Source organism: Lissotriton vulgaris, chromosome 8 (assembly GCF_964263255.1).
Source record: "Lissotriton vulgaris chromosome 8, aLisVul1.2, whole genome shotgun sequence".
NCBI classification, from domain to species: Eukaryota; Metazoa; Chordata; class Amphibia; order Caudata; family Salamandridae; genus Lissotriton; species Lissotriton vulgaris.
Window position 1 is genome coordinate 1,386,708,777 of NC_141696.1, and position 12,266 is coordinate 1,386,721,042.

The 12,266-nt window shown below is 50.1% G+C and overlaps 1 protein-coding gene across 3 annotated transcripts in view; it reads left to right on the top strand.

Moving 5' to 3' along the window:
- Positions 1-12,266, top strand: part of DOP1B (DOP1 leucine zipper like protein B) — an 870,802-nt gene that overhangs the window by 360,183 nt on the left and 498,353 nt on the right. For all 3 annotated transcript variants that reach the window (XM_086935393.1, XM_086935394.1, XM_086935395.1), the window contains exon 11: positions 1,974-2,093. In XM_086935393.1, coding sequence (XP_086791519.1) covers positions 1,974-2,093 — 120 coding nt within the window. The remainder of the gene's footprint in view (positions 1-1,973; positions 2,094-12,266) is intronic.

Consider the following 12,266-nt stretch of genomic DNA (forward strand, 5'->3'; position numbering starts at 1 on the left):
AAAATATGATGCGGATGTTGCTCAGTGACTGGAGATAAAGTAATGCCGGTCTCGCTGGAAGAAAGCCCGCCTCCCTTAAAATTGGTAACAAATGTTTTTTTCCGTATCTCTGTAAACAAACCACAATACATAACAAAGTGCATCGTATCTTGGGTTGAAAAGTTATCACAGATGCAAGGTGGAGCTGTCTCTGGTTTGACCCACGTTTGAAAGCTGCCCAAATAAAAGTGGATTAAATTAAATCTAAACTTAATCAAAAGGAACCTATGGAATGGCCTAGTGACGTTGCAGAGGTAGGGTTCAAGTGCAGTGGAATTCAATAACAGGTAGTGAGCTCTCACAGAGGGCTTCTGCATTTCCCTTTCTTCACGGCCTAATCATGCCCTAGCTGTTAAAAATAGTAAGCCTAGGTAAGCAAGGCCGCATTGGCAAAAAGCAATATAAAACACTAAAAATAAAATTAATAAAAAATAAATGCATACACCATTTGTTATATTAAAAGATGCCTCTAATGCAGCAACTAACATAAAGGTTGCCTTTATGTAATAGGGTTCAATTCTTTTAGGGAAACATCGAAGGTCAGGAAGCAGAACATTTTTGGCAAGTAAGCCTTGAGGTGGTCTGATTTGAAAATGTCACCCGGTGACACTTACTAATGTTAAGTCTCTCATATCTTGGCTTTCAGTGTCTGTAGAAACATCGCAGACATGGAGATTCTCTGACTAGTATCTGGCATCCTTCAGGGCAAGGTTCTTGAGGTAATGAAGTGTAATTTCAAGAAAACAAAGAGAAGCTGTGAAGATCAGTCAAGATGGTGAAACACCGAGAACCAGAGAGTAACCGGCCAACAGATTGAAAAGCCATAACAAGCTCGGATGCAGATACTGCTCACTGTAGCTGTAAAGATTTGAAATGAATCTTAAGAGTCCTACAACTTTTCCAAAAAGTCCAGAATATGGCTGGAGGTTGAATGAATGCTTAGGCCAGTTAACAACACTCCAAACGTTTGTATAGCGCTGAGAACACATTGACCACATTGTCATTTTTTACCTACAGGACCTAAAGGTTCAACAAAACCTCCGGTACCCCCCCCTCCCTTGCCCCCCCAAACCACGCTCCCCACTATAGAGGATTTACATTCTAGTGGCCAGGTTACTAATTTGGAACCAGTATTGATTCATGACAAAATGTTGTGCAATGCTAGACAAATCATGTATTTCTCCGGGGTCCCAAATCCTAAATGTGTTTAATTGTGTGATGTTAAAAATGTTATGTGAAAAATGTATCTGTGACTAAAATTGAATGCCTCACTACCCTCCTCCCGCCACACACACACACACACACATCGTATTTTCTGTACCGCATCTTGCCCTGTGTGCAGCCCTTTATGTTAAAGACGAACCAGATGAGCTAAGTGTATACTATATCCAATAATCTTTACCTGAAATAAATAATTGATTTGACACCATGATAGGTTGACCACATATTTTAGGTGTAACGCCTAGTTGGGCGTAAGACTGGAATATTTTACCTTTTATGGGAGTTGTATTTGGCTCTTTGAAAAGGTAGTTGGCAATCACTTAAAACCTACTTCACATTGGGTGTGAACCTTACATGATGTTTTGGTTGTAATCGATGCCAGGTATAAAAGATTGCAATAAGTGCAACTTAGCACAAACATAGTGACAGTATAATTCCTGGATATTCCAGAGCAGCTATTTTATAGCATACTGAGGCCTGGAATGTAACTTCCCCCTGTTATAGATTAAAAGAAGTCTGTTTCAGATCAAGTTGCTGTTCATAAATCTACTTTACGAACTCATCCTAATTCTGACATTTGTAAAACTGTCAAATTAAATATGGCTTTCCAGCTCAGTAAAGTAAAGATTATGTAACCATGTTTACTGACCCATCTTAGTCTGCCAGCTGGTGTTTCTACTCACATATATACTTGTTTTTTTCCCTTGCTGCAGCTCAATCAAAGAAAACAAAGCCGCTTCAGAGATCGTGAAAACAGCCAATTTGCTCATCGCGTCCTTAAGCACCGAGTTTTTGTGGGATTACCTGACCAGATGCTTTGAAGACTGTTTCAGGTAATACTATTATTTATACATCTGTTTATTAGGCAAATTTTTTTTTTATTATTACAAACAAATGTTTACAACTTAGAACCATGCTATCAAACTACATCAGTCGAGTGTTAACCGGTAAACACAAAATGTCACAACCACTTTGCCAGTATTATGACCTGTAATAGAACAATACATATCAAATAGTTTGCTTCATACTGAAATCCAAGAACCCCAAACCCTTGTGTATTTTTTGCACACCTTCTTCACTTGTAGATTTCCCTCTCCTTATTACCACAGTTGTCCGTACCTCGTGACTACAATGAAGGATGGCAGTTCAGCGGATTTCCAACATCTAGCAATGTCTTGTTTAACCCCAAAGAAGCCAATATCTGCTGATAAATGTACTTTGGCTTTGAGAATAAGCCCAACCCTCCCCAATCCCCAAAAGTGACAGTTTAGGGTCCATGGTTCTTGGTGTTTGCAGTATGCTGACATGGGTGTCGTGTACACCTTTCTAATAGATTTTAATGACTGAGCATGGCCAGATCATGTGGTAGACCATCCCTATTGAGTCACTGCATCTTGCACAATTTAGATTGGGAGATCTTCCTATTTTCCACAATCGTTTGGGGCTATAATATCTAAGGTGGAAGTAGTTGAACTGGATGAATCATAGGTTTGAGAAGATCGCGAGCATCCAGGCTGCCATGTTCGCCTCATGCCACTCATCATCCTCCATCTCACCCACGTCTCCCATCCACACTGCCCGCACATCATGGAATGGATCTGTGGTATTCAGGACAACCCTGTGCAGCCCAGATAATCCCTTACGGCCTAGTTTAGCCACGTGTTCAGCACCTCACCCAAGCCTTCCGTGTAAATGTCTAAAGCATGATGGATTTGGAGATATCCAAGGAATTATGATTTGCATAGATTGAATTCTTCTGCTAGGTGCTTAGAAGATCAGATGTGATTGAAGTCTCATATTTCTCCCAATCTGGAGATACCAATCGCAACACAGTTCTGGAGCCCCTCAACCACACCACCTGGTTCCACTAGATACCAGCCCAAAGAGGGAGCAGAGCGGTAAACTTGTTAATCCATTTGATATTAAATATGGCTGCTCGCCAACATAAGAGCAGCAGCTTAAGACCTGCTTAAGTGAAGGGGAAGGATGTCCGCCATAGGGTCCCCAGTTCAATGGTAGCCAGACTTAGCCTCTAGGAGGAGTCCTGTAGATTGCCTAAGAGCTTGTCCCCGATTGGCACCATTTGTGCTGCTCAGTAGTAAAGTTGGATGTCGGGTGCAAAGGCCAACTCAAGGCATTGGAAGAGTGCATTTAGTGTGGGATCCCCTTGGTAGTTTACCTGCACAGAAGAATTGTGAAACTGTTGAGTGAACATCCTGAAAAAAGATAGACAGGAGGACGTAGGGGTAGATCTGCAATGCAAAGAGGAAGCAGAACTATCATTTTGTAAAGCGCCACATGTGCCATTTAGTTGAGCGCCAGCCAGTCCCACATCTCCAAGTCGGAACGAGTACGCTTTAAAATTGGGATAATGTTAGTATCCCAGGCTGTTTGGTGGTCCTGCGTTATGTATATGCGCAGTCATAGTCATTCACCACCTGAAACTGGGCCCTTGGGGAGAAATGGGGGGTGGGCCTGTTATTCTGCGGATGCTGAAGGCAAAGAAGCATATATTCACTTATAATGTCACTCTATTTTCCTGACCATAGGCTCATTGGAATCTATATATCTCTCCTAATCCATTACCACAAGGGCTCCATCATCAGCGAATAGGAGGGGAGACAGGGACAGCCCTGACGTGTGGCTCACCCAATAGGGAAAGACAAGGGAAGCACCTTGTTGACCCATGCTTGTGGTCTCAGGGCATTGTATAAAGCCTTCACAAAGGCATTGAAGCATGGGCCAACACTCATTCTGGGCAGTATTTGAAGTAGGAAGTGCCAGCGCACTGTATTAAATGCATTTTTAATAACCTATCAGTAGTAGCGCTGCCCGTCATTATGGGTCGTTCACCTGGACATATCACCTGTAATCGACACAGGCAATGCATTGTGCTTATCTCAGGCATGAATCCATTTTAGTCTTCATGGACCAGCTTCTTTGTGACCTTGGCCGATCTAGTGGCCAGGTATTTGGCTAAAAGCTTAATCTCCATGTTAAGGAGAGAAATGGGCCTTTAGGAGGTGCAGGCCTTTGGCGGTTGCCAGGTTTAAGGATAGGAACTATGATGACACATCAGAGATCTTCCAGTAGAGTGCTGGGTTGGGTGAACCAGCAGTGGCAGGGGTTCCTCCCCCAGTAGAGCTTCCAGTAATAAAAGGTAAAAACCTCCATAATCTCTACAGACCTGGAGACTGACCAGATTGCTTCTTGGAGTACTAATAGAGGGGATAATGTGAGATGCATACTCTTTTTAGGTCTCGCTATTCCATTCCGCAAGGAATGAATAGCGAGAATTATAGGGTTGCATCAGGAAAGCTAAACCAGCCGGCGGATTTCCACAAGTGCATGTGATCGTGAACGCGCATCCGCCTGCTGGTTTAGCTTTCCTGATGCAACTTTAACCGTCACTTCAAAGGGATCCGCTCCGCCCCCTGCTGCACGCGCTTTCCATCCAGCGCGTGAAGCGTGTCCACACCAAAGCCATCTGTTACTTCCCCCAGCGGGCTCGGCCTCAGTTACTTCTCCTCCCCCATAATTAGGTGTTAGACTGACAGGAGCTCTGCTCCATCAACCCAACCTCCATTTCGCCCCCACAAACATGTTTTTTGTAGCACCTCCTTTACACTACGTATCATCCTACATCTGTCACATGCGGCGCCATCACTTATATTACAGCAGCCCTTGTTTATTTTATTTACCAAATTAACAAAGTTCACGTGAACGTTGCGGTCTGAAAATGCACTGGCGCGCACGCGCCGCACTCTCCCTCTGCTGCCACACACATTCAGCTCACCTGGATGTACAACCCCTCACCCCCCATATTCGCCAAAGTCCCTCCCACCCTTCCTTTCATCTCCCCTTTTGTTTGAACTGAAGGCACTGGAGTGATTTACATGAGCCCGTGCCAGTCTGTCTGTTTTTTTCTTTTTTTTAGAATTACAAATACAGTAGTTTAAATACGAATACAGTTTACTTCCAAGGCACTGCAGTGATTTACGTGAGCCCATGGCAGACTGGGCCTTTTTTCAATAAAAATACAGCCTTTTCAATACAAATACAGTTTACTTCCAAGTCACAAACATCACATGAAACATGAAACATGAACAAGGCGTTTCAAAAAGGCTTCAGCAGTAATCCTGTTTTGATTAGGACAATGTCCATCGGTGCCCTTTACATTTGAATGCTGTTTATATTTTCGACAATGAACAAACTTCACATGGACGGTGCGGTCTCAAAACTTATTGGCGCAAATAAAATGTTTCAGAAATTGTGAGTTACTTTATACTTAATGCTATTGTCTGTTTAGATATTTTGCTTTTCATATATATAATTAGGGTTCCCTGTTTCTTATATACAGGATTCACCTCTGTGTGTCTTGCTGCCTGCCCTCGACTTCAATACTCTCCTGCCTCTGTGTTCTGCATCCCTCTCTTATTTACTTTTAGGTTTAAAGTATTTTATTGCAGCAGTGAAAGAAAAAGGAAACAATACAAACAAATAACCACAGGTGTCCCACCGGAAATAGTGCAAACAGTTCGTTACAGATGTGCAATCCGCTCGTACAGTGTGTTGGGCACACCATGCTTCAATTCCTTATGGCAAGTGCTCCTGCGGGTGGGACAAAACCAAAAAAAGAAAAACAACACCCTCCCAACCAACTGCCCCCCCCCCGTCCCTCCCGAGTCCCTCCCCCCACCCTCTGTACTGTGCTAACGATCTCTCCTCTCCCCACCATAGCAGCATAGTCATCCATTCTTCCCCTCTAGCTATCTTCTCAGGCAGTTCAGGTGGATGGGGCTGACTGAGACGTCAGCCGTAGCAGTCTGAGGTATCTAGGACAGGTAATTTCCCTACATTCTGACTGTAACAATGTATGGAATGGCAGCCACAGCTCTTCAAATGTGTCCACCTCTCCCGCCACCACCAGGGACATCTTCTCCATGCCTAGGACATGCCACAATCTATGTAGCCAACCAACAACAGTAGGGAGCGTGGTAGTGCGCCAGTGAATGAGTATATTCTGAATCGCCGAGCCCAAGGCAATCGCTATCTGCCTACCCTTCGTAGATCTCAGGGGGTACATCAAGCCATTTGGCAGACCTAGCAGAGGCAGGGAAGCGGGGCAATTCAATGTCAAAGCACCGGTCTATCTCATTCAATACCTCTTCCCAGTAGGGATTCAGTAGGGGGCATTCCCACAGTATGAGTGAGTGTGCCAGTCTGTCCACAGTCTCGCCAACAGGTCTGTGGAATGGTATGGTTCATTCCATGCAGTTTCTCGGGGGTGCGATACCAGTAAGTGGATAGTTTGGTGAATGTTTCAGTGAGCCCTGAGTGATAAGCAGAGTGTCGTGCCCAGTAAGAGATGTGGTCCCAGTCAGTGTGGCTTAGCGATCGTCCCAGCTCTCGTTCCCAGCGTTCTCGTCCGGGATTGTAGATATGAAAAGGGGGGGGCTGCAAGAGTTTATAGAAGTCTGAGATAAGCTTGGCGTCTGAGGAGCGTGTAACTAGCCATCTTTCATAAGGCGTGAGCTTCCGGTCCGCCAAGGCGCGTATCTGCGGCTGGAGCGCCCAGTGACGAGCCTGCATGTATCTCATGCGTTCCGTCTCGGGCAGGTCGAAGTCCCGTCGAAGGTCCTGGAAGGAAATGACACCTTCCGGGCCGTACATATGAAATAGGGCAGAGCACCGGGCCACACGCCAGAGCGCGAAAGCTCCAGGCTCCATACCAGGGCTGAAGTCCGGGTTTCCGAGTATCGGCGTAAACGGAGAAGGAAAGGTGGTAAGTTCATGTTTGGAAGACACGGCATCCCACACTTGGAGCGGAACCCTTGTAACGAAAGACGCATAGAGGTTGGGAGGTCGGTGGGCTCTGCGTAGGAAGGGCACTTCCTGCAGTGTTCTGCCCGCCACCGCTTGGTCATGAAACAACCAGTGTTTATCAGATTCCCATCGACTCCACTCTACTAGGTAACGTAGTTGTGCAGCCTGGAAATATTTATACAAGTCCGGTATGCCAAGCCCCCCGGACTCAGGCGCCAGCGTGGATAAGGTTCTTTTGAGCCTGGGTTTACGGCCTTGCCACACAAAGCGTGCAATATCAGACTGGGTTTGCCTGAGCCACCCCTTAGGGGGTTGTAACGGAAGGGCTCGAAAGAGATACAAGACTTGCGGCAGAAGGGTCATTTTCACCACAGCTATTCTGCCCAGCAAAGACAATGTGCCTTTGTCTCACCGGGCCAGTTCTTCCTTAATTTTCTTGCTTAAGGCTGTGTAATTGGCCGTGACCATGGCAGGAAGAGAGGGCGCTAGGAGAATTCCCAGGTAGGGCACTTGGTCCTTAGACCAGCTCAGAGGGAAGAGCCTCTGCAAGTCAGCTCTAGTGGTGTCAGACAACGAGATGTTGAGGGCTGCTGATTTCCCAAAGTTCACCTTAAATCCTGCCACAGTCGTGAAGGTTTCCAGCTCCTCAATACAAGCAGGCAGCGACCTCCTAGGGTCATCGAGCGTCAAGATCACGTCGTCCGCGTAGAGACCAAGGGTGTGGACAAACTCCCCCATGCGGACACCTGTCACATCAGGGTTCTGGCGAACCCTCTGAGCGAACGGCTCCATATAAAGGGCAAAGAGCAGCGGCGACAACGGGCACCCCTGCCTGGTGCCCCTCTCTATCGCGAACTTCTGGGAGCTGCAACCGTTCACTCTCACCACTGCGGACGGGAATCTATAGCAGTTGAATATCAGGTGCCGAAACTTCTCTCCTATGCCCAGTTTACACAACACCTTCTCTAGGTAAGGCCAATGCACTCTATCGAACGCTTTCTCCGCGTCTATAGAGAGGAGCATGCGTTCCCCGGGAATCCGGGAGGCCTTCTCCAGTATGTGGGTCACCCATTTAGTATTATCAACTGTCTGCCTGCCTGGGACAAACCCGGCCTGGTCCGGGTCAACCATACCTGGTAGGTGGAGTGCCAGACGCGCCGCAAGGATACTAGTGTATATCTTCAGATCCACGTTCAGGAGCGAGATCGGGCGGTAGGTTTAGGGATCACTGACACTGTCGCTTGGAGGAACTCCGGAGGGATGGCACCCGGTTCAGAGAACGAGTTAAACAGGCGCGTCAGCAGTGGCGCCAGGTCTTGGCAGAATGTTTTGTAGAAGAGAGGTATGAAACCATCGGGTCCCGGAGCCTTCCCGTGTTTGAGTCTGGAAATGGCCGTGATCACCTCCTCAATCCGAATCTCCCGCTCAAGATGCTGGGCCTGGTCCGGCGTGAGGGAGGGGAGAGTTACCGACTCCAGATAGTCAATCTCGGCTTGCGTTGAAGGGGGGACACCCGTGTAGAGATCGGCGTAGTATCTACGAAAGCCTTCCGCAATCTGGCCATCCTCCGTGACTGTACCTCCGTCGGGAATCGACAGTTCCTTCACCCGATGCTGCTGATGTTGTATGCGAAGCTTATTCGCAAGGAGCCGGCCACACCTGTCTCCGCCAGTGTAGTATTTGTGTTTCAGGCGTAGTACTGCGTACTCCGCCCTATCCATGTCTAGCGCGGACAGGAGCTTCCTGGCGGCTTTAAGTTGCCTCCAGACCCGAGGGGCTCCTGTCCGCTGATGCAACTGTTCCAGCTCCCTCACCTTGCGTGTGAGTTCGTCTTTTTTAAGCTGTCGGTCTCTATTCTCCGCTGAGGAGACTGCAATAAACTCACAGCGGAGCACCGCCTTTAAGGCGGCCCATTGTGTCGCGCGGGTGGTTTCATCGTTATCGTTGTGACGCTTGTATTCGTCAATTGACTCGCAGATATGTTTCACTACCGATTGTTTGTGCAGCAGAGTGTCCCTGAGAAGCCAGACCCCTCGTGAGGGAGACACAGGAGGTAGTTGGAAAGTGCCCTCCACCGGGGCATGGTCAGAGAGGGATAGGACCCCTATATCAGCGGCCGAGGCCAGCTCAAACATCGGACCCGTCACCAAGAGATGGTCCAGTCTCGCATAGGATTTGTGGGCATGGGAGTAGTAGGAATAGGTACGAGTCGTGGGATGGAGGCGGCGCCATACATCATGCAGGTCCAGTTCCTCCAGGCGGGACCTAATCGAGTGTGAGAGCTCCCCTGATTGTAGGCGTCTTTGCGCTGACCTGTCCAGGGACGTGTCGAAGACCATATTCAGGTCCCCTCCAATAACAATGTGTCTGTCAGGGGTGGTTGTCACTTCCTCCAGTGCCCTGTTCAAAAACTGTTCCTGATGGTCGTTGGGGCTATATATCGATCCCACAGTGAACACCTGACCTCCCACCTTGACTCTGTAAGCTAGAAGCCTCCCCTTTTGTTCCGCTACCTTGTGTAGTATCTCCCCCTTGAACCTTCTAGACACCATGATCGCCACCCCTGCTGTTTTGGAAGTGCAGGAAGAGAAGAGCTGTGTGGGGAATTTTGGGGACCGTAGTCTGTGGCAGTCCTTAGCTAAAAGGTGGGTTTCCTGCAGCAGACAAATGTCTGCCTGTGTGTCATCAAGTAGGGACAGTACAGCCCTTCGTTTGACCGGATTATTCAGCCCTTTCACGTTCAGGGTGACAACCTTAAGGGCCATCAGTGAGGAGAGTACCAGTAGCGCTCAGCAAGTCGGGCTCGGCCCGCATAGGGAAATTCAAAGGCAACAGAACGCAGCCGCAGCACGCAATGAAAGTAAATGACATCATAGCACAGTACAGTCCCCGTATTCCCCCCCCCCCCCCAACTGTGAAAACTCCCTCCCTGGAGCCCAACACCACCCCATTCTCCCCACCGTCCAGTGAACTCCCCAAACCTCAAACTTCCCCATTCAACTCCCTCACCCACCCCCTCCATCCCCAACCATGCATAGTACTTCATTGTCCCAGTCTGGTCCTCAACGGACAAGGCCGTGGAAAGTTAGTCAAGTGGATGTCCAGCCACAACCTCCAGTGCACCCGCCACCCCCCTACCCCCGGATCCCCCGCACCTGCAATGAAGATAAGGCTACTGCAATCTCCCCCCGGAGTATGTTCAAGCCGTCAAGGCCACATCACCAGCCGCCGTGGTCCTGGAAGCCTCTTGTATGGCGCTGGTCATTTCCGCCCGAATTGTAGGTGAGTCGGGCCTTGTGGGTGGCGGCGGGGAGCGCCGTCCTCCGGCTAGCTGCCAGCCGTCCCGTGTGCTTCGCCTACGACGAGGCGCTGGAGTGTCTGTGTCCGTCGCGGTGATTCCCAGCACTCCGCAAACGTCCTGGAGAGATCGGAGCTGGTGTAGAGCCCCATTCCAGCGGAAGATGAGCCGAAAGGGATGACCCCAAGAGTACTGTGTGTCATGTTCCCTCAAAAAATCTGTGGCAATTTTAAAGGCCTTCCGTTTCTGCAGCGTTATTGTGGACAAGTCCTGGTACAGAGCCACTTGGTGGTCTCGGAAACGTAAAGGCTGCTGTCGCCTGGCCTCACGGAGAATCCGCTCCTTCAGAGGGAAGTCCGGCAAGAAGGCTAAAATGTCTGGAGGAGGCGCCGAGGCCCTCCGGGGTCGGCCCACTCTGTGCGCCCTATCAATTCGGACCGGGAAGTCTTCGGATTCTCCCAGGATTTCACGGAACAGGGCCCCCAGGTAGGCAGCCACATCTTCTCCTTCTTCACTGGATGGAACGCCTCGGACCCGGATGTTGTTGCGTCTAGACCTGTTTTCAAGGTCCTCGGCATGGGCCTGTAGGTCGATCTGTTGATCTCTCAGTTTCAGGACCTCCTGCTGTAGGTGCGTGATTTCTTCATCCCTGGAGTGGCCAGCCGCCTCTACTGTGTTCACTCTCTCTCCCAGGGAGTCCACCTCTCTTCGAACTTCTCGAACCTCCCCGGCCACCTCCTGTTTTAAGGCTTGAAAATCCTCCCTCAAAGAGCTGAACAGCGACTCCAGAAAGGATCTAGTTACCGGAGGTTCCCCGCCTTCCGCACCCCGAGAGCTGGACGGGGGGCTCGGGGGTGGCTGGTTCCTGTCCTGTCTCGGGGCGCCTCTGCCCAGCATGTCGGGTAAGGTCTGGTCTCCCTTCTTCGATCCCCTGGCATTCGACATCGTGGGGGTGGGGTATCACAAAGGCCCACGCGTTATGGCGAGGAAGGGGCCAGGGCCCGTACAGCAATCTTTCGCAGGGCGGCAATCCTCACAGCTCGTGGGGTCTCCGGACTCCGGAGCGCCGATTCAAACTGGAGCTCTGTTGGGCGCTTCCAAGTGCTGGGCGCGATGGTTGCTCCATGGGTCCGGTGTGAGCGATTCGCCCTTGTCCAATATGGCAATCCGCCTCGTCCTCGAAGGCCAGCGTTATTATGGCGCAGTCTCGTCTTCTGGGCTATACGTGTGGTGTCCCACTTCGGCCGGAGTCGAGGCCGAGACCCTCCGCCACAGAGAGAGGCGCTACAGGACGGCTCCCCCTCCGGTTGTCACCCAGCACCACGGTCTCCGACCCCGTCTGGGCCGTGTCTGTGGACAGCCACTTCTCCTGGGGCTCTCTGCAACTATCCGTCGTCCACACGAGCCAGCCAAAGTTCCACGTGGGGAAGGCGAGGGGTGGGGGGTTCCTTCAACACACGATCCGGGGTCCGGGCCCGCTCGATCACAATTTGTCCCAAGGCCGGCCAAGTAGATTGTTCAGTGGCAGGGACCGGGGAAGGATCAGGCCCCGTAGGCAACGGGGATGTTTCTGAGCGTTCGGTAGTCCCGAGTCACCCGGTAGGGGCGCAGGGCGGGGCTCGGGCCGGGCTCTACAGCACAGGCCTCGCGGCCTACCTGATCCCCGGGTTTGCGTAGCTGCTTCCTGCCGGCTCCGCCCCTCTGCTCTCCGCTAATTCGGCTTCGCTCCACATGGGATGGCTGCGTCCAGGCCACGCTGGGGTCTCGCTGTCGGAGCACCCGTATGCCGCCGGACCTCTCCGTGCTACAAGGCCTCCTCTTCGGACCTCTGGAGGCCTGCGGTCGATGGTTCTCCGGCCTCTCGGCGGCTCCTCAGATTGCT